The sequence below is a fragment of the Nycticebus coucang genome, chromosome 1, assembly GCF_027406575.1.
Source record: "Nycticebus coucang isolate mNycCou1 chromosome 1, mNycCou1.pri, whole genome shotgun sequence".
Classification (NCBI taxonomy): domain Eukaryota; kingdom Metazoa; phylum Chordata; class Mammalia; order Primates; family Lorisidae; genus Nycticebus; species Nycticebus coucang.
Genome location: NC_069780.1, coordinates 166,779,221 through 166,802,586, shown reverse-complemented (window position 1 = coordinate 166,802,586; position 23,366 = coordinate 166,779,221). Strand labels below are relative to the sequence as shown.

Genomic DNA, 23,366 nt, shown 5'->3' with positions numbered 1-23,366 from the left:
CCATGGCCCCAGTTAAGCAGAGGCATGAGTCATACCCAGAATCAAAGACACAGATCTATCTAGAGCAAGAGGCTTGAAACCCACCGTGCCCAGGAAGCAGGGGAGCTCTCTTCAGGGGAGCTCTCTTACACCACAATCTGCAAGGTGTAAGGCTGCAAAAAAACATGGATTTTTTTCCTATGCATTTCTTTATAATTTCTTCTGGCTTTCTACAAAATTTCTATATATGTCTTCATAATACTTAGTATCCTTGGCCCACCAACCTCTATATCAGCCTAGATAATGAATCCAATAAAAACTAGACTTATATAATTAAAAAATATTAGTTTCCTATGATATGAGGATGCATTGCCTTGATATATCATTTTCTTTAAATTGACTATATATTTTCCCAACACAAAAGGGCCCCTTGTCTATCCTGTTGCCAGAATAAGGGAGAGTTGAGCTTGAAACAAGGCACAGTGCCTTATTCAATGACATCTATAATTCTGATCTGGCAGCAGATGTTTCTACAATTTTTCAATCAATACATATCCTGATATGAACTTCCAAGTCTACAAAATAACTGGTACAAAACATGGCAAAGTGTGTGCAGACTTTGAGTCAGAGCCACTTATACACATCAGATCTTAAAAAGAGACCATTAACCCAATTCATGTCCCCAAAGCAGGGGGAATGAATGCAGTCTGGATCAGAGGATGCAAAAAGGGATGTTCCTCAGCAATAAGACAGGGTGGGCATTGCCTCCAGCACCATAACCAGAGGCCAGTCACTGTGTTCTAGCTCTGGCCCAGACACCTAGCAGAGCTGTAGTTTCACTATTCCCCAGCAGCTGGGGGTGCCTTTGCTTCTAGTTGCCTTTCATGGGGAGATTCCCACAGCAGCAATATGAAGACAAAGCTTAATGATTGGAAATATAGGCTTTGAAACATGAAGTATGTGTCAAGAAGGAAAATCTGCTTTGGAATATGCCTGTGATCCTATTCCATGACACACCCAACCTCCTTGTGATGGTAGGAACTTCAACATGATTGGCTGGAAGCAGGAAGGGAAGAGATGAACATTCCACCTGGTGAAAGCTTATGGTTATGGTCTGGCCACTCACGGGGCAAGATGGCCTATGTGAAACCAGAAAGCACAGACAAGCCTCAAAACTTTAGCTACAGAAATACTTTGAACAGTCATGGAGCGACTCCTCAAACAAATGACCTCTACTCACACCAATCTTTAAAATGACAACAAAGAGAAAAATGTCATTTTTAACCTATTTGCCAAGGTAAGTGAAGTTTCCCCTAAACCAGAGTGGTGGTCAACCTATTTTTTATCTCATGGCACACTTGAACATATAGGTAAAGTTCCATAGCACAATTAAATTATGTTGCTCAAAAAAAAAAAAAAAGAAAAGAAAAAGAAAAAGAAGAAGAATACATATACTGTGCTTTGAACTTCTTCCAAAAATAATTTAATTAATGATCTTTTAAAATTTTGCAGTACAGCTTAGATCCTCTCTAGGCACATCGGTGTATCACGGTACATGGGTTGAAAATTACTGCCCTAAACCCTGGACAATGAAACTCATGCTTTAGTTGTAGAAATTGAGGCTAATACATGTTCTCCTTCTGGGCCCCAAATTAGAACTGAAAAATGTTAAGATTTATAGTAAGTCATAAAAATAGATAAATTCTCCCACTACAAATGGACCATCTAAAAAGAAGTGAAGACAGATTGTGGGTGCATGAATGAATGTTACAACTAAATATTTAAACTTTCATTAGTGGTCAAGAAGAAAACCTGAAATTGTTTAGATACATAAGTCTATCAAACAAAGCTGGAAGAGCTTTGAAAATCTCATTTATTTAATTCCTGTTTTAGAGCAAAAAAAAAAAAAAGCCTCAGAGAATGGAAGCTCACAGTTGACCACTTAGTGTCTTTATTTCTGTCTGTTTTTTAGCCTTAGAAAATACAGTACGCTGATCTGAAAGAAACACTGAGATGAACATGAATTCAAATATAATCCTGGTTTATGAGCTGAGATGTAATCATTCGGAGCTACATGGCTGCCCCCAGGTCCCCAGATCCTACTCTTAGAGCTTCCAAGCGGTTCTCATCATGATGATGAAGTACACATCGGTGTCAATGGACGCACTCACACCCGCATAGTAGTTCATAAACTCCTCAGGGGTCACCTGCAGGGGAAAAGTTAGAAACAAAAACAAAACTTTGCATCTCGCCCCTTCAATAGAGGCCTGCAATAGAAGGGAAATGTCAGTCAAGAGGGCTTTGGGGGATGTCTTGAATTTTGTTTCTTCATTTGTTTTGTTTTGTGGAAAGCAATGGGGCTAAAACAAGAGAAAAAGTAAAGCTGGGGATGTCAGGGAGGGTGGCACAGGGGAAGAGAGGAAGAAAGGCACGCAAATTTCCAAGCCAACCTAAATGGAAAGTGAGACACAGGTTGTCATCTTGTCCTTGAGAGCAGGAGCTGGTGGGTTCTGATAAGAGAGAATGAAACCCTGAGAAAGAAGCAAGTGTTCTTTAACTGCAGTTAATTCTGTCTTTCTGTGACACATCAGAAACAGCATGTCATGTTCTTTTGTCAAGATTAGTGATGTTTTATCTTTCAAAAACTGGAGTTCTGTCCTGTGGGTAAAGAAACAGATTTCCAGATAAGCACTCCTGGGTTGAAAGATTTTCTAAGATACAAAATATTCATTAAAAGCCCAGAGTGAGTAAAAAGTGACCCTCAGCTCCACGCCTCCCTCCCACCCCATGTTCTCTCTCCACTTTATAACTAGGACTGTCTTCTGTGGGATTTCAACTGATGTGTTTATCTATGCTAGGATTTCATATTACTTTCCTTTTGGAAAGAAGAAAAGCAGTTATTAGTCTTCTTTTTTAGTAGATGATATATACACTTCAGTTTAACTATATTGGCTGTCATGTTTACTTGGTAACAGAGAAAGAATCATCCTCTTATTTAACTGGTTTCTAAGCCAGGCAATATAGCCCAGAGTATGGCTCTGCTTATATAGGGGGGCACACATGCAATGATGAGGGCCATTTGGGAGATCCCTCAATTTTCAGTGCCTATGAGGGATTAAGAACATCGTAAGGAGGGAAATCCACACATAATTCAAAACCTCCTTCTAGTCCATGACAGCAAACTCTTCTCCCAGCAAGTCTTTGGGAACATATCTATGCCCTTCAAGAATCCATGAACTGAATTATGAACTCAGCTCATAAATCCTAACCCTGTTAGAGGCCTAACCCCATCTCCCTCCTCCCCTCCCAGAACAAAAGTTCCCCCAGAAAGATCCTTGTCCACCAAAACCTTCCAGCAACCTGTGGAATCTTCTTCCCCTATGCATAGTATAAAAACAAGCCCCCAACCACTCTCAGTACAGCCACCACCTTTGCCAGGGCAGCTCTTAGTCTCCTTTCATTAAACTTGTCCTGAAATTCTTCCAGTCTCATCTTTGGGTACACCACCAGACCCCTTTAATGAGCCACTTGTCTTTTTGATTAAATTATAAGTAAACAGGAAAAATAGTCCACAGGATCTACAGTTCTCTTTTGCACCTTTTCCCAGGAAAAAACAACAACAACAACAAAAGGCAGTAGTAGAAATGCGTTTGGACTGAGCTAAGAGTTGAACTGTAGTTAGTAGAGTCTAAGATACAAATAAATAATACATCCACAGAGCTTTTGTTAAAATTAGAATACAGATAGTGTTCTCCTTTCTTGAATTTCTTTATTCTTTTCCTCCTTTGGATTCCTCAGCCTCTGACCTCTGTTTTCTAAATTCCCCTAGCAAGTCATAAAGTTCTATGTATAATTATTGCCTTCTTCCTATATTTCTAGTGCAGTGTGAGGTCCCAGGGCAATGTTTCTCAGGGAAGTCCACACCAGGTGTGTCAGAATCACCTGACATACTGACATAAATGCAGATTCCCAGGCCATGCCCACCACCTAGTGAATTAGATTCTATGAAGCAAGTGGGGGTAAAATGTATTTTTTTAATTCAACACCCTAATTAATTACTGGGCACACCAATGTTTGGGAATATCAAAGATAATTAAGATAGTCTTAGTCCTCAAAGAGCTCATAGGTTGGTGTAGACTAGAGCATGTAATGGATAATTCCAAAAGTAAATATCAAGTACAGTGATAGAGTCATGCACAGACCCATGAGCCATTTTGATGGTGCCCTTCAACTTGACAATTTGAGGAACACTTTCTATAGCTAAAATTCAAAAATTATCAAACTCCTAATATTTTGTTGTTATTATCATTTATTTACCAATGGGCAGACATTGAATGAGACCTACATCACATCCATTGAAATACTCCTGCACCTGGCTTTTCCTACTACTAGAGTTGAAAAATAAAAGATTCACTTTCTCAGACTCTCTTCAAGCTACAGCTAAGGATGGTCAAGTAATAGACTCTTCACCAATAAGATACAACCAGAAATCTGATAGGAATTTCTAGGGAATCCTTTACTTTCTTGACAGAGTATCTGCTTCTTTCTCAATGTTTTCTCCTCCCTCCCTTTGTTCTGCTGCCTAAAACTCAGACGTGCTGCCAGAAGTTAAGCAGTAATCTTGAGATAATGAAGGAAAGGCCAAGAGAAACACAGAGACCTCAAGTCTTCTATTCTTTAACCACTTGACTTAGGACATTATGTAGAATTAAAAAAAAACCTAATTCATTTATTCCACGGTTTAATAAGATTTTCCATTATTACTTTCAATTGACTGCAAACCCTAACTGATACACTGAGATACATTTCCGAAGGATATTGTCACCCCATCCCTCAATCCCAAACTCCCTCAGTGGGTTGGGGTGACCTGATCGTGAGTTGGCTCTGAAGGGAGAATGGAGAAGGCATCCAAGAAGGGAAAAAGATAAGGGCAGCAGCAAACCTCACCTGCAAGTCAGACCACATCAAACCAGAAGTTAGAACTAACGTATTACATCGTTACTGAAAAAGCCACCAGTTAACCTAGGTGTCTTTTTCCTGAGACTCAACTTATATTGGGAATGGCCTAAATCAGAAAATCTCTAATCTCCTGTATGTTTGTCTTCATCATAGAAAATTACTATTCATCAATAATTGCTATTATTACTTATTTTATTTGACATTAGAATAATGAAAGAATGAAAGAACTCCTTCTTTTAGTAGGCCTCCTGACTAAGCTATTCCATTTATTTGAAAAGGTTTATGTTAGTAGAGGGGAAGGTCAATGGAAATATCTAAGTCACAATTCAGTCCCTTTTTCTCAGCTCTAGACTCATTAGCAGAATCCTAAAACAAGTGTAGGTTACTACATATGCTCAGTAAAATACCTAAAATATATTTACCTACCTAAAAATCTTATATGAGATGGATGAGGCTGTAAGACTCATATCCTCTGAAATGCTAAAGTTCTAAGAGACATTTTTAAATGTGATTACAATATATACCCATGAAAAATTCACAATATAGATATTTAAAAAGATAAGAAGTGGGGTTAAGGGTAGCATAAGGGTGAGGAAGGTCTGTTTCACGCCTTATTTGACTGCTTTCATACCTCCACCCAAACATCTTCAGATGCACAGACTGCCATGGGAGCTGTGTGGGGCATTAATACAGTGTTTATGAGATCAAATTTCATGACTGCTGTAAACCCTAGAACCTTAATGAGTAGTTGAGAGCTTAGCCTAGATTATTAAAAGTTCATAAATTTGAATATCATCCTTGGCTAGGGACCATGCTAATATTTTGCATTATTCTAAATTCTGTCTTGTTTGGGTATTTTTTAACCATAAATGAGCACACTGGCTTCTAAGAATAACCACGTTTCACCATAGAAATTGTCATATACAAAATAACTCAATTTCCGAAAGGTAAGTTAAGAGCTAATTATTCTCTTCATAAAAGAATTTACTTCTTTACACTTACAATATGACTCAACGTACAAATGTTTGAATCACATGTCACTTTTCAGAAACATTTTTATTTCCATGAAATGAGATATTCCTGCTAAACCTTAGCACAATGCCCGGTCAATAGGTACTCAACAAATGTTGCACAGATTTAATATTATGTTAAATGAGGTTCACATGTATATTATATTTAGTAATTGAAAATAGGCACTTTTGAATCTTTTAAAGCTAAAGACCTCAATTATGAATGTGTATAAGTCTTCTGGCATACTTATTAAAAATGTAAACCCTCGAGCTCCACCCCCCCCAAAAAAAAAAAAACTTCAGACTCTGCAGATCTACAATGTGGCTAGCAATCTGCATTATTAATACTAATATGTATGATGATGGTCATGAACAGCCAGAGTTGGGTGTCAATACAAGATCTATGATATTCAGGTATCATCAAATATCTTTGCTAAAAATCTCGATAACCTTTATGAGTACTTGAGAGCTTAATGTGCCTTATTAAGATAAATGTCAAAAGAGGCGAAGTGGGGATTTTAAATGAGCTGAATCACAACCCCTGGCCACTGTGACTTGGGTTAGAGACAATGGCAGCTGAGGTTTCCCCTGGCAATGAGGAGGAACCACCTGCAGAAAGAAAGCAAAGATACTCTGGGATTCATGTAGAGTTGGGCTAATTTGGGGAAATGGCAGTTGGCTATTTTTCCACTGACATCTGAGAGATCAAAGGCCAGCAATACCGAAAGAAAACATGAAGTTCTGTTATTTCTGGCCCCAAGCATTTGGCTGCCCTGCAGAATTTAGGACGCCGTCTTTAAATCTACCTGCACATCCCTTAGCCCCAGACGACATTTCTCCATCCCTGACTGAAGGATGTCAGCAGGAAGGAAAGAAAGGTTCCCTTCCTGTCCCCTACCCCTTCTTACAGGGTGCATCGTAAAGTTTCATGAAAACAATTGAGGGAAAATCCCTTCCTTCCAAAGGGGAAGGTTTATTTTCTCTTCCCATAACCACCCTCTCATTCCCTTCCACTGTTCCACTAATCTCTTCCTGTGTGGCAAATGAGATGGAAGATAACAAACCCTGGGGTTCTGCTGCTGCCTACTGTCGCCAAGGAGACATCCTCTTCCCTTATCACAAAACCCTTACTTAGGTCTTCTAAGAGCAGAGCTGGCCCTGGGTTAAAAAAAAAAAATCCATTTATGGCTGTTGATAAAAAACAGATGACATTTTCATCTTAGCCTAGACACAGTCATGGAAATAAAATTCTTAAACCCTACCAAGCTATACATTTGTATATAACTTGAAGGGAAAACTTAATGGAGATAAAGTGGTTGCTTTTGTTTTCAAGCTCACTTTAGAATTGTAAATTAACCTCAAAGTACACTAAAGAATAAATCAGAGTAACTTCTGCAATCTGGTGTTCCCTTGTCAAAAGCTACTTTTAAATGGCATTTCCACAGAATGAAGTGTGATGACAAATGATGCTCAGAGGAATGAATGCAGAGGCTTTGTAAATCTGTTCCCAAAAACTGAATTATAACCCATTTGAGGGTAAATGTGCTTTATTATAGTCTAGTTCATTGAAACGTGACTAGCTGAGTGTTATGCATATGGTATTTACGAAATGCCACGTTGCCTAGATGCTAGGTAGTCAGCTTGTGTGGACCTCATACCAACATAGACTCATTATATGACTGTGTGAGCACACACATACATATTTTATTACTTCAGTTTTCAACTTTGCAGATGGTTCCTAAAGAATATTTTGCTTCTATTTTTGTTATTTATTTATAACAAATGTACTAACGACATGTAGAGATTGTTAAGGTTTGGAACCTCTTTCCCATTTATAACTTCAACCTGAATAGAAAAAAAAAAATCTCTTAGATTAAACTCTTTTACTTACTACTCCATCTTTGTCATAGGGTGAATCAAAGTTATCCAGAAATTTCCTGAATACTTGCTCCTCGGTCCACTCCCCATTTTGGTATTTTGGATGGTGTTTGACGTTATACACCTCGCGAAGGTCTTCAATTGTTATAACACCATCTCCAGTCTTGTCTAACTTTCTAAAAGCTTGCATAATTACCTCTTTTCTGGCTCTGGACATTGGAGGCTAGATAAACAGAAAATAAACAGATAAACAGAAAAAAACACATAGAAACATACACAGTCAAGTGTGGTTTTTTTGATATTATATATCATGAAAAATCTTTTTCCCCTCAAAGATGAGAAATTATGTCCCACTCAATAAATAATGTGCATTATGAATGCTTTAAAAAAACCCTAAACCTGTTCACAGTCTTCTGCTCATCCCCCCAGCAATGCACTAACAACTTCTGACAACAAAACCTCATAATAGCCAACCCAAAACACATGAAAGCCAAACTCAGCAGATGCACTGATTCAGGAGGCCACTTACTCTTAGTGTGAGAAGAAATTCATTGAAGTCTATTGTTCCATTTCCATCTCTATCAAACCTCCGGAAAAGCTCTTCTGCCTCTTCTTTTTCCATGACCACAGCATAATCATTTAACCCCTTCACAAATTCTTTGAAATCAAGAGTTCGGTTATTATTGTCATCCATAATTCGAAACACTCTGGAGAAAATTTTTAAAAAAAGACAAAAACACACACATACAAGGAAGAAACTCACAAAGAACAAGGTATAACTGTAAAGATTTAAAAAGAAAACTACTCTCAATATTTTCCTAAGTAATGTACAAAAGTCTTGGATTCTTCTCTGCACCATTCCTTCCAAAATGGAAGAGCCTCTTCCCAGCCTATCATAAAGGAAAATAAACTTCTAAACACATACACACACACAAAAAAAATATGATTCTAATTACGCAACATTCTGAAAATGGTAAAACTAAACTATGAAGATAGTACAAAGATGAGGGGGAGAGGAGAGAGTTGAACTGGTAAAGTGCAGGCAGGGGTGTCCAGCCTTTTGGCTTCTCTGCACCACACTGGAAAAAGAAGAATTGGGGGTGGGGGCACACATTAAATACACAAACACTAAGAAAATCTAATTAGCAAAAACAAAAGTCTTCACATAATCTACATGTGGCAATGAAACTATTCTCTGATGGTGGATACTGACATGTGTCTGCCAAAACCCATAGAACTTTACAGCACAAAGAATAAACTTTAATATACATGAATTTAAAAACAACGGGGAGTCAGGGGATCCAAGGAAGGAATGCACATTGTGACAAGAGAATCTCACTATATCACAAAAGTATGAAACAACCTCACTGAAAGAAATGGGAGGGAAAGGTGCTGATTCAAATAACTTTGGAAATGAGTTGAGAGAGAGAGAGAGATAAGAGACTGAGAGAGACAGAAGAGACACTAAGAAAAATGATCAGTGGTTTTGACTGAATGAAGAAACAACTCATTTCAGACCAATACCTGATACCAGTTTCTAGGAAACTCTTGGGGCATGTGAGAAAGCTGGAGGACTGTTCCAAAGAGAGAAATAATGAAATTAAGATAAAAATGTTGGAGGGGGGTGTAGTAAGCTTTCACCTATCAGGAACAATGTTGGGGGGGTCACAGGCTCAACTGCAACTTGGAGTTTACCTAACAAACACAAACAATGTAACCTAATTATATGTATCCTTATATTCATCCGAAATTTTAAAAATAAGATGAAAAGTGGGGTAAATGGCATTATCTAAAGAATTTTAAGTGTGCTAAAATGCTAAAAAGTATAAGCTTTCTCATAAATTTTTTGGAAATCATTTAAATGGTTTTCAGGAAAAGAGATATTATCAGAATAACAGTTTAAGTAAGCTTTAGCAATTGTGGATTGAACGACTTAAGAACTGACAGTTTGAAGGCAAAGGAACCTTACTTGGAGGCAAAGTAAGAATCCTCAAAGAATTCAAAATAGACCTTCCATGTGATCCTACAATCCCATTACCAGGCATCTACCCAGAAGAAAAGAAAATCATTTTATCATAAAGGCATTTGCACTAGATTGTTTATCACAGTTCAATTTACAATTGCCATGATGTAGAAACAATCTAATTGCCCATCAACTCAGGAAAGGATTAACAAACTGTGATATATGTAAACCATGGAATACTATTCATCCATAAAAACAGATGGAGAAGTTATATCTTTCACATTAACCTGGATGGAGTTGGAACACAGTCTTCTTAGTAAAGTATAACAAGAATGGAAAAGCAAGTATTCAATGTATTCAATACTAATATGAAGCCAGGGGACCATCTAATACACACCCAACACCAGAGAAAAACTCAAGTCACCATGGGAGGAGGGAAGTTGATGGATGTGCTCCCACTTGATGAGCACAATGTAAGGGTATATGACACATCTCTTAGATGTGGGAAACAACTACAAGAGGAATTCTGCCTAACAAATGCAAACATTGTAACCTAATTGTTTATATCCCCACATTAATCTGAAATTTTTTTAAATGTACATGAAACAAATTAAACATTAAAAAAGAATCCTTTAACAAGAGTCAAAGGAAAAAATGCTGAGTTTCTATACTTGATCAGTGGAAATGAAAATAAGAAAAGAGATTGCAAGATATTGTAAGAAAAGAGGAGTCAATGGGGTGGATTAACAAAGATAGTTATAAAGTTTCCAACCCAAGGCACTATGTGCAAAAATGGAGATATCGTTAAAAGAGTAAGGGCTTTCGGGGAAGCTCTGTTTGCAAGACAGGATGATGATTTTTGTTTTGTCTTGACTAGTAATCCAACTACATAGAGGAATTTACTGGATGGTTGGTTAGTTACCTAGAGTCCTTACAGATAAAAGAAAAGAATAAATTGTAAAATAACTTTGGCACTCAGGAGAGAACTCAGCAAGAATGAAGCAAGGGGCCAAGGTAAAGATGACTTAATTTAAGAGTGGAATGGTGAATTAAAGAGACTGACAGTAGAATCTTGAACAATATTTATATTTACAAGATAATTGGAAATGACTGAGAAAGAACATTAATACTATTGAAACCACCAGAATTTGGTGTTAAAAATGAAGATATCAAGGAAAATATAAAGTCATCCCAATCTAACCCAGGATAAGGACTCAAGACAAAGTGGAGAGAGGGAGGAAAAAGATGGCAGATTAGAAAGAGCTCCGTACTAGCCATTCACAGTGGGACAGGGGAACCAGAACTCCAGCCACCTTTGGCTGGGGAAACTTACACAGGAACATCACTTCTAGGACACAGTGAAGCAGTGGTGAACTCCAGGAGCTAAGGAGGCTGTCTGGAGATGAGGACAGCTGTCACAGAAGGCAAGTGCTTATGTACAGGCAGGGGCCAGGGGACCAACCCACATGCAGTTTATTGATTTTGGACTGAACACGTCCAGGAAGCAGTTTAAAACACTTCGACAAGAGTGGTGACTTGAATAGCATCCAACAACCAAGAGTGAATGCCAGGCAGGGTGGATCTCCCAAAAGCTTGGCTACTAACTGGGCACCACTATCATGGGAAGATTCCACCAGAGAAAGTTCTCAGGCTCCTAGTGCATGGCCAAATCTGGCACACTTGTTGAGCTTGGGCAAGCATCCTTGGGGTGAGTAGAGCAGACCCTGCACCCCTTGGAAGGCCATGTTGTTGTCGGAGGCACTGTTCAATGTGCCTCCTAAGAATAGAGAAATCAAATCTTTTACTGATAGGCAAACATTGAGGAAATTCACCTTAACATGACCAGCTCTAGAGAAAATACTTAGATCTATTCTCCACACTAATCATCACAATGCAACACCAGCAAAGTAAACACTCAGAAACCAAAGGACAAAACAGTTTCCACGGTGGCACAAAGAATAAAACTAAGCAACAGACTTTCACAATATAAAATGGATAGAGCTCAACCATACTTATCAATTCTCTCACTAAATGTTAATGACTTGGATTCTCCACTGAAGAGGAACAGGCTAACAGATTGGGTAAAAAAAATCACAAGTTATCTATATGCTATCTCCAGGAAACACACTTAACCTTGAAGGAAAAAAAGAGATTCAAGGTCCAGGAATGGAAAACAATATTTTGAGCAAATGGAAATCAGAAGAAAGGAGAAGCCGCAATCCTATTTTCAGATACAAGTGGATTTAAAGCAACTAAAGTTAAGAAAGATAAAGATGTTCACTTCATTCTGATCAAAGTAACAATATAAGAGGACATTTTAATTCTAAATATGTATGTACCCAACTTAAATGCTCTCAGATTCATGAAACAGACCGTGATTGCTCTGAACAATGTGATACCCTATAACATCATAATAGCTGGTCATTTAAACACCCTTCTGGAAAAACTAGACAAATCCTCTAAATAGAAACTAAACAAAAGCATAAGGGATTTAAACGTGACCCTAGAACAAATGGAATTAATAGTCAAACACAGAATACACCATCCCAAAGCTAAGGAATATATGTTCTTCTCAGCAGCCCATGGAACATACTCCAAAATAGATCATATCCTAGGATACAAATCAAACATCAATGAAATGAAAAGAATTGAAATTATACCTTGTATCTTCTCGGACTACAAAGCAAGAAAGGTGAAACTCAACTCAAACAAAAATTTTCATCCCCACACAAAAGCACGTAAATTAAACAACTTTATGCTGAATGACATTTGGATCAAGGAAGAGATAAAGGAGGAAATTGTTAAATTTCTTGAACATAACGACAATGAATCTATAAGTTACCAAAACTTGTAGAATACTGCAAAAGCAATCCTTAGAAGGAAATTTATTGCATTAGGTGCATACATCTAAAAAACAGAAAGAGAGCACATCAACAACCTATGAATCATCTTAAGGAAATGGAAAAGAAAGAGCAATCCAACCCCAAGCCTAGCAGAAGAAAATAAATAACTAAAATTAAAATGTTTATACTACCTAAAGCAATCTCCAGATTCAATGCAATCCCCATTAAAATACCAACATCATAGGGTGGTGCCTGTAGCTCAAAGGAGTAGGACACTGGCCCTATATACCAGATATGGAGGGTTCAAACCTGGCCCCACACAAAAACTGCAAAAGAAAAAAATCATACTTTTAAGAACTGGAAAAAAAATCCTAGAAGAAAAGTTTGGTAAAACTCTTGAGGATGTTGGCCTAAGGAAATATTTTATGAAGAAGGCTTCAGCAGAAATTGCAGGAAAAATAAAAATCAGCAGCAACAATAAAAATAAACAAATGGAACTTAAATAAGCCGAAAAGCTTCTGCACAGCTAAGGACACAACAATGAAAGGAAATAGACAACCTTCAGAATGAGAAAAAACATTTGCATGTTACAAATCTGACAAAGGCTTGATAACCAGGATCTACAGAGAACTCAAATTAATCAACAAAAAAAGAACAAACAATCCCATCTATCACTGGGCAAGAGACATGAACAGAATCTTCTGAAGAAGACAGATGAATGCCTAAAATGAAGAGGCAAATAATATGAAAAAAATGCTCATTGTCCCTGACCATCAGAGAAATGCAAATCAAAACCATTCTGAGATATCACCTGACCTCAGTAAGATTACCCCACATCACAAAATCCCAAAGTGGTAGATGTTGGCATTGATGTAGAGAGAGGGAATTGCTTTTACACTGGTGGTGGGATTATAAACTCATACAGCATCTTTGGAAAGAAGTGAAGAATCCTCAATGAACTCAAATCAGATCTCCCATTTGACCCTGCAATGCCAGTGCTAGGCATCTACCCAGAAGGAAAAAAAATCATGTTATCATGAAAGCATTTGCACTGGATTGTTTATCACAGCTAAATTTACATTTGCCAAGATGTGGAAACAATCTAAATTCCCATCAACTCAGAAACAGATTAATAAACTCTGGTATATGTATACCATGGAACACTATTCCATCATAAAAAAATATGGGGACTTTACATCTTTGTATTAACCTGGATGGAGGTGAAGCACATTTTTCTTAGTAAAGTATCACAAGAATAGAAAAGCAAATACTCAGTGTACTCAATACTAATCTGAAGCCAGTAGATGATCTAATACATACCCACACAGGAGTAAAACTCAATTCAAGTCAAGACGGGGGAAGAAGGGAAGCAGCAGGGGGACGGGTGCGTCCTCACTTAATGGGCACAATGCAGGGGTACATGGCACACCTTCTGGACATGGGACACAAGTACAAGATGGATTCTACCTAACAATTCAAATATTGTGACCTGGTTGTTTATGCCCTCACATTAACCTGAAATTAAAAAAAAAAAAAAAAACTGGAATGGATGAACTTAAAAAAGAAAAAAAAGGTGGAAAGATAGTTCCAGCAGCCAACACTTCACAGAATGTCAAGTATCCTGGCAATGAACAGGTGGTAGAGCCAGTCCTGAAGCAATGTCCTTCAATGGCAGGATTCATGGGGGAAAGGGTAAATGAACAAAGGGACAGGAGGTGTGGATATTACTCGGGGTCAGGTTTTACTGAAAAAGGGTGTTTAGGGTTTAACTGACTCCAAGGCAGGGGTAGAGGGGAAAGAGCAGTCCCCCTAGAGTTGAGAAGAGACTTGGGGAAAGACAAGGCCAGTAATGCAGGCAGAGGGCTCATTCAAGCCAAAGGCTGAGGATGAGATGGTGTCTGTTCACAATACACTGGTTCACGGTGGAAGGGCTGGTGTAGCTGCAGGGTTCAGAGGGTGTCGGGTGGGGATGGCACAGCCAGCAGGAGGGATCCGCTTGAGCAGACCAGGGCGTGTAAGGGAGGGCAATTTCCCTCCAGAGATTGTGCCAAGCGCAATTATGTGGATCCAGGACAAAACCAGATGAGGTTGAAGTTGACACAATATTAAGGGGAAGCTGGCTGGTCTTTCCCTTGGACTGTGACTGCCTGGCCACCAGGGTCCATATACAAACAGCCTGGGCTTCTCACAGAGCTGGGCTTAGTCTGAAACTTGTACTGTTCCAAATGGCATCCCAGATGCTCAGTACCTCACTGGAGGGAAGTCTTCCAAATCTCTGAGTGCAAGGTTGATTTCCCTCCCATGGGCATCCCGTACTCCCCTACCATACAACTTCCCACACCACTGAGAGGGCCTTTACTCCATGCTAACTCTTCTTAGTCTACATCCTTCACAGGCACTGAAGAAGCTTTGTTCTCCCACAAATCCCCTGATATGTGTACAAGTCCAGGCCCACAGCAAGCTCGATAAAGTATTATAATGCACAAGGACTGCCCTTGGGAGGCTTGCTCCTTGGGCTTCTCAGTACTTTGGACCTTGCACTATCAGAAAGCCAGAAACAAGACCTACCCAGCTGGGAGAAACCCAGTGGCAGTGAGCTGTCAGTTCTCTGAGAAGTAATTCCAGTGAGTGAGACCCTGGAGGTGAGTGAGACATGACTGCCTGAGCGCAAAACTCGAAACCCTGCAATCACTAAATCGCAGTTCCTCCTTTTTCCAACACGCCTCTTCTATCACAGCTTTGGGAAGCTTCTCTCTCATTGTCCTCCTGGGCATCACTGGGCACACTTCTCCTTTACCCCACATTGTCCCAGCAGCTGCACACTCTTATAGCAGACATGGGTGGAAGGGCTGAATCTGGGACTAAGAACCAAAAACTGTGACAAGAGACTTCAGAGATAAATTCCTCCAAACCCTACATTTTGCAAATAAAGAAATAAGCCCCTAGGAGGAAACAACTAGCCCAAGACCACACAGCCAACGTCAGCCCCACGAGGCCACGTGTGCCCTGCCTCTCTTCCCCCTCCCTGCCACCGCATGGCCATTCCTACCTGCCGAGTCCTTTGATGCCAGCAGAACCCCTGGCCAAGCATTGTAGTCGGAGTCTTTCAATGGGGTCGGTGGCCGTGGTGAGCTTTTTCTTGGCCTGAATTGCCATCTCTCTGTCGTGGCGTGCTGTCCCCGCCATCTGAGGGGTGAATTCACAGCAAGTTATCAGAACTCAGGCCTCACCGCCTGCCTCTGGCTAAAAAAGTGACAACAGCCCCACTGAGAAAAATATTTACAGCCCACTCTGTCACCAAACCTCCCAGGAACAGCCTCAAATCTCCCAGAATTTCTCATTTTTATCTATACTAACTGTGTACCTGGCATATCCATTACTTATTTATCTAGTCTTGACGACATCTGTTTTCTCCAGCCCAGGCATTAGTCTTAAATATACCACCATTTCCCAATAATCTTTAATCTTTCTGAAACCTCTTCCCTCTATTAAAAAAAAAAAAAAGTTAGGTTGGGCATAGTGGCTCACACCTATAATCCTAACACTCTGGGAGGCTGAGGCAGGTGGATAGCTTGAGCTCACAAGTTCAAGACCAGCCTGAGCAAGAGCAAGACACAATCTCTACTAAAAATGAAAAACCTGAGGCAAGAGAATCACTTGAGCCCAAGAGTTGGAGGTTGCTGTGAACTATGCACAGCACTCTACCCAGGGTGACAGTTTGAGAATCCGTCTCAAAAAACAAAAAAGAAAGAAAGAAAGAAAAAAGAAATGTTGTCTGTTCTTCTATAGTCTCTTTTTTGAGTCAAGTTTATATGCCATGTTCTTCTATTTAGAATTTTACATATTTTCTTGACCCCACATTTAATATTCTCCCCTTTGATCTAAGCATTAATTTCTATCCCTTCTCTACTGAGATTCTCAACATTGGGGCCTTAACGATTACTACCAGTAATTAGTATCATCTTCTTGATTAACAGGTTAGTGTCCATTAACACCCAACAAAGTTCTCAGGACAGAAAAAAAAATGGTAAAAAAGACATCCTCTCTCTTCTGACAAATATGTACAAGATCTCTTTTTTCTACACTTTGGCTTTTGTGTTTTAACCATTAAGAAACAGGAGAGAGAATGGATACTATGAAATACTGCCTCCCAGGTGGTCCCTGAGGAATGTACCAACTGCGGCAGCTGGACTTGAGTTTCTCACAACTCCCACAACAGTGGGCAAAGCACTGGACTGGGAACCTGGAGTCGCAGGTTCTAGTCCTGACTCTTCAGTCCCACCTGCCATTTCCCCACCCCCTAGTCCAGTGACAGCTAAGTGGATCTTAAGGCCTTTGTCTCCACCTGTGCTAAATGGGAAGATTGAGTTAGATGGTCTTTAAATTCCATCCCAGCTCCAAAGAACACTAATCCTCACAAGTCCTCCGGTAAATGGAGGACCCTGAACATTACTTCAATGTGAACTATGAATGGAAAGACCAAGGAGTGAGAGGTCTTGAAGTACAGGCAAAGAACAGAATTCAAAGTGTTGAAAAGGGATATTAGAACAGTTCCACTCTTGGGTCAAAGGCTACCTCCCTGGCCAAATCATGGCACTTCCCCTGAGTGCTACATGAGGATGAATTTGTTCCATCAAGGATGGCAACCCTCAGATTTGTGCCTCTCCTGTGCCAAAGCTCTTGCTCCCTGAATGCACGTCAAAGGGTTTCCCATGCAAAGTACCCAAAAGTAACCTTTGGGAAAGGGAATCTAAAGCCAAAAAATGAAACTGGAATAGACAATTGAGGGACTCATACCCTTAACGTGGCCCACTTGCAGCCTTCCCCCAGCCAGCATACAGGATCCGGCCTCTTGCCCTTCATCTCAATCCCCACTGTATGGGTGAAGAAGGGAGTAATTCCTCTCAGTTCTCTTGGACCCAGGGCCAAGGAGGCCTTTGCCTACCTGAACCTCTGCCACTTTGTTCCTTATTAGGAAAAAAAAATTGCTTTGTCTGAAGCTACACAGAGCCTTCCTCTGCATTCTCTGGCTCCTCAGCAGAGGTTCCCTGGAATTCCAGATGGCAGCACACACTGCTCCTGGAGACCTCTGTCTCTGGTCATGTCAGGAGCATACAAAGAGCATGCTCAGTTCTCAGCCAGCAAGGATACCTGTAGCCCAGATCGTTTGCCTTCTGGTAGCATCAGCTTTCCAAAACTGGCATTTGCTTATTATTGGTTTGTCACTTGGTCTCCAGCTGGCTTCCATTCCTAACTCTATGCCCATGACATCCTTAAGCTAAGCCAGGATCCTGTATTCACGTACAAGGACACAATTCACTCATCCAGCCATCTCCTGCTCCTTTACTAGTCCTCACCTAAGCCACCTCCTGCCCTGACCATATTCTGGTAGTGGCAGCAGTGCTAGCCCCACCCTCCTGCTATGGAAGCAGAAACTGGCACCAACGGCATGCCTTCCTCATTCTCTGAACCCACTCGGGGCCGCGCAATCCTGGGGCCTCCATTGTTTTTCCTTCCTGCCCCTTCACTTCGCCTTGTGGTCTTTGCCCATTGGTGGTTCCCAGCCGTCCCCCTCCCAGCCTCATTTCCCGCTATGGTTCCCCTGCCGTGTTCACTCTACTCCGTTTGTTCTTGTTTTTCCACACCACCCATGATAGTTAGTGAGGAACGAAAAGAAACATAGACCAAAAACTAGCAGGAGGAGGAAAGTAAGCCCTGGGTCCCAGATCCAAGACAGATTCCGAGCCGGGCCTTCTTTGAACACCTTCAGAATATGAAAGGCCTCTTGGTGGTGAGGATGTATCTGGTCCTGGCAAAAACCCTGAGAGCCAAACTGAAAACAGGAACTCAAACAAATACGCATAAACCCGTGTTTATAGAAGCATTTATTCACAACAGCCAACAGGTAGAAACAACACAAATATCCATCCATCGCTGAATGGATAAACAAATTTTAGTATATCCATACAGTGAAATAGTATTCAGCCATCAAAAGGAATGAAGTATTGATATTTGCTACATTGTGCATGAATCTTAACCACGTTAGGCTGAGTGCAAGGATCCAAAACACAAACTGTCACACATTGCTTCATTTCCTTTCATTTCTGTGAAATATTCAGAAGAACTAAATTCGTACAGACAGAAAGCAAATTACTAGCTGCCTGGGGCTGAGAGGGCAATGGAGAGAGACTGCTTTAAGGGTGTATAGTTTCCTTTGATAAAAGTATTTTGGAACTTGATAGAAGTGGCAGTTGGTCAATATTGTGAATGTTTTGTATATTTTAAATGACTAATTTTATGTTATGTGAACTTCATCTCAATTTTTTTAAAAAACCATGAGTAAATGTTAATTAGCTAGATTTAGTCATTCCACAATTATGTGTACTTCAAAGTATGTTGTACAAGGTAAATACATGTTATGTAATTTTATCTGTCAATTTAAATAATAAATTAAAAAGTGTTACAGATACGTATCTATCTTACCAAGGTGGTTAGCTAAGGAAGGAAGGAAGGAAGGATAGAAGGGAGGGAAGGAGTCCATGAGTTAGTCACAACTATTATTTGTACTGAAATGCAGAGAAGTCAGATAACTTGGGCAGGTCACACTACCACGTGGCTCACAATAATCCACACACTGTCCAGAGCAAGAAACTTGAAGGTCACCCGGTGCAATTGCCTGATTTTGCAGACTTGGAAACTAAGGATCAGTTTGGTAAGGTGACTTGCCCAGCAGTTCTGGCCAACACCAAACACAGAGCTTCTGGTTCCCAGGCAGGGCTCTTTCTACCCCAGCACACTTGTGAATAACGTATGAGAATGTCAAAGTACAGTTTGATGGAGCTGTCCCATAGGAAAGCAGGACAGACTCTGGAAAAACAGGGATGGAGAGTCACATATCCCAAACAGTCCTGAGGCCGACCCTTCCCAGTCACCTCTTGAGTCTAATTTGCTAAATTCAAGGGAAAAAAACTAAATTGCATTCTCTCCTGCCACCCTACCATGGTTCTTGAAACACCTATATTAACCACCCATCTTCATTATTTAAATGCAGTATAATCTCCATAGTTGGCCACCTCACGACTCCGACCACCTCAAGTTGACCTATTTTCATAGACCAGACATGCACCACTAGTTCTTTATGTTGACCTCCCCTATATGTTGACCAGTTTGCTACAGTCCCTTGTGTGGTCAACTTGCCACTGTATTTAAATACTTAGTGGCCCAGTTCAACAGCCAATGTGTAACATTCACTGTGTACTATTTGAAGACACTGTGCCAAGGCAGGGCCTGGGGGTGCGAGGAATTAGGAGGATCAAGCCATTGGATAGCTTAGAATCTTAGTAACTTTAAATCCTGACGATCATATTTAAGCTGAACAGAACACAAAGTTTACCAAGAACTGGGGGTTTTGAGGAAGTCAGGATTGGGTAGGGTCTTGGCGAAGAAGAATGATGGGGCAGCTTCTGAAGTCACCAGGGCAAGAATCTGTCCCCAAACGTACATCCCTGACATCACAACCCTGTGCAAAGCGTCCCTGACTCCAGAAGAGCCTCTCTGCGCACCCAGCCTTCGCGGTGACCAGCCCTCATCCCGCCAGGCCAGCGCGGGGCCCAAGAGGTGCGGCGCTCAGGACGCGCGCGACCGCAGCGCCACCACGTGTCGGCACGGCGTCCGCACAAGGGCCCGGGGCGTGCGGGGTCCATTCCCTGTGAGCCTCAGGGAGCAACGGATACTGCAGCAGGGAGTTGTGAAAGAGGGACCAAGACGTCGCTTACAGCCTGAGAGCGGGGGGCGCAGACTGTCCACTGAGCCGCAACAAACCACAGAGCGCAGCTAACCGGCTTGGGAGAGGGGCGCTCTGAAGACGTCTACGATGCCTAAACTTCAATCCTAATGGGAGGTGGAAGTTATCTAGGCTGGGGTCGTCGGGGAGAAAAAAGGAAGGACATCGTATATTTTAGAACAAGATGTACCAAGTGTTTTGGCCAAAGTGAAAGAAAATAGCATAATTAGAAAAATACAAGTATTTTAGTATGATTGGAAAAGAGAAAGAAGCGGGGAGGGGACATGAAAAGTAGTGAAGATTGGGAGGGAGTATGAAAAGGGAAATTGGGGCGGGGGGGATGGAACTGATCAGGTAAGCGAGCACTGAATCTGGAAGGGCCTGGGGCGCCGTGGTGAGGTCTGGATTTTGTACTGAGAGCAACAGGAGACCCTAGCCTTCTAAAAAGGAATGATAGTTTGCATCCTCGAGTGTAGGCGTGGATAGGAAGGTGGGGCACGCTGACCAGCAGGAGACTGTTGGATCAAGTATGTTGCTGGACCGTGAGACAGAGGTACATGGAGACATTCAAGATGGCAGGAGACGGCGCACAATGTGAGGGAGAGAGAAGGACTGGCCCCCAGGGCCCGGCTTTCCGCTGCCCCCATCCCTACTCTCAGTGGCGGGTGGGAGGGGACGTTCACATAGGCCCGGAGATTTGGCGCGTAGACTGAGTGAAGCCACCAGCAGCAAAGCCAAAGGAGGCTCGGTAGCTCCGGTCCCAGCTAAGGCTGCCTCATTCCATTGTCCACAACTGCTTGCCTGCCACTACCAAAGCTCTCGGCCTGCCTACATTTGGAAATCCTTGTAGAACAGGATGTGGAAAGTCGAAAATGCATACAGGTCTATCTCTTCATGGTTCTTGGGTTCTAAGGTAGGATTCAGGGACAGATTTCAGCCGACCCTTAGAAGCGGAAACCCCAGCCTACAATTTAGCACTCTATTTGTCTGTCTTTGGTGCCACCTGGTGGCTATAATCAGAATTGCATAATCCCCTCGCCCCACTCCCCCCTTTTCTGTTCCTCTATTCCTCTCCTTGCTGGATTAAAAGTCTACAGTCAACAACCTGCAGAGAGGCGGATCTTATTGCTGAGGAAGTTACTCTCATTGATACAGACATTGTAAACACCAAGGACGTCCACATACAACTCACCCCCCCTTCTAAAAACTTGCCCTCCCTTTGGTTTCTCTGAAACTATGCTCCAGGTTTTCCTCTTTCAGGAAGGGAAGGTTGGCTTGAAAAAGCCAAGGGAACTCACGCAGGTTTAGTCAGCTTGAATGAATTTTGGAGAAGAGAAGAGTTAATCTGTGTTCAGGAGAAGGGAGGACAGCATTAGGTTAACAGTAAGGCACCACAAGTGTCACAGAGGGACGGAGGGGAGATGTGCTGAGGACAGAAGCAGGCTCCCTGCTGGAAGAGGTGTGCGCCCCAATGGCTGGACCAGGTTTTGCCTGGACATCCTTTCTTTGCACCCCACTGCTGGGAGCGCTGAGGTGGGGACAGCGTGTACCATGAGGAAGCTGTCCTTGAAGGTGTCATCTAAGTCCAGCCCTGTGAAGCAGCAATTATCTATAGAGCAGTCCAGTTTTTCCAAATGCCTAACCTGCCTCTTGTGCCCATCAAGCCCATTTTCCCTGTCACAGCCCACTGCTGCCACCGCTTGTCAGGGCCCGGGACTGGCCAGGTCTCGGCCCAGCTTAACTAGGTACTGGACACAGACCGCTAAGCTAACCTTGCTCAGGAACAATTGCTCTTAGGTGCCTGAGAGCTATCTACTTTAGCAGGAGAGGGACAGTGTGTCTTAGACAGGGTGAAGTCGTCTTAGAATAGATAGATCATAGTCTTTAGCAGAGCTTGGTAATCTTCAGCAGAGAGACACCTGCTGGCGTTCCGCAGGCAGGAGAGGAGACTGAGTCAGAGTAAGCGCGTCCGTGATAGACTGCGCATGCTCCTGACTACCTTCTCCTCCAGCCTAATAGAAGGCTGATCTCACGCCTCTCAACACCACAGGTGTAGAGACTGCAATTCACCACTGCTCTCATCTGGCAAGCTCTCATTAGAGCTTCTTAGGAGAGCTAAATCCCTCTCCATGCCGTTTTTTTAACCAAGGTGTTCCATTGTTTAGCTATACAGGTATTTCTTATAACTCTCACTCCTCCTAGCCATAGGCTATACAGGCTGCTACATTTCCCCACAGCCAGATGAGGTAAAGATTTTTGCTTTAAGAACTTTTTAGGCATTTCTGTAGCTGTTAAATAACTGTGTCCTTAACTGTTTTCAATAGCAAGTGACGTGGGGTTGCTGTAGCTCTGTGTGACTTTTTAAAATTCTATGTAGAGAGGAGAAAGACAAAATAAAGAGCAGGCAGCTGTTGATTGAACTTGAAGGGCTTCAAGCTGGTTCTGAGGCGGTGTACAGTATTTGTCTTCTCTTAAGGTCTCAACCCAATTGAAAATGTCCCCATCGTTGCTATCTCAGGCTTGGTCCTGAGCATCAAGACCTATCCTCCACGGAGAAGGGAAACAGGATGTGGGTTTCATTATTTCTCTCTCTACTTGGAAACTGGATCTAAGGTTGAAACTTTGATTTAGATTCAGTGGAACTTTTAATACTTGAAATGTCACTCAGGGATGGGGAGAAAGATGCACCGATCATGTTTGAAGGCAATAGATAGAAAAAATTAGACCATCTGCACTGATTCCAGTCTATTCAATAAATTAGTTATTACTATCAAGTAGATGGCAAAAAGCTGTAGCTTCTCTGCTTAGTGCCCATAGCACAGTGGTTATGGTGCCAGCCACATACACCCAGGCTGGTGGGTTTGAACCCTGCCTGGGCCAGCTAAAACAACAATGACAACTGCAACCAAAAAATAGCCGGGTGTTGTGGTGGGCACCTATGGTGCCAGCTA

At 41.6% G+C, this 23,366-nt stretch overlaps 1 protein-coding gene across 1 annotated transcript in view; it reads right to left on the bottom strand.

Annotated features, from left to right (window-relative positions):
* Positions 1-1,913: 1,913 nt before the first annotated feature.
* Positions 1,914-23,366, bottom strand: part of CAPSL (calcyphosine like) — a 29,954-nt gene continuing 8,501 nt past the window's right edge. The window contains exons 2-5 of the mRNA XM_053596458.1: positions 15,682-15,818; positions 8,356-8,533; positions 7,840-8,049; positions 1,914-2,186 (exon numbers count right to left, since the gene is read on the bottom strand). Of these exons, the coding sequence (XP_053452433.1) occupies positions 2,085-2,186; positions 7,840-8,049; positions 8,356-8,533; positions 15,682-15,818 (627 nt within the window). The 3' untranslated portion in view covers positions 1,914-2,084. The remainder of the gene's footprint in view (positions 2,187-7,839; positions 8,050-8,355; positions 8,534-15,681; positions 15,819-23,366) is intronic.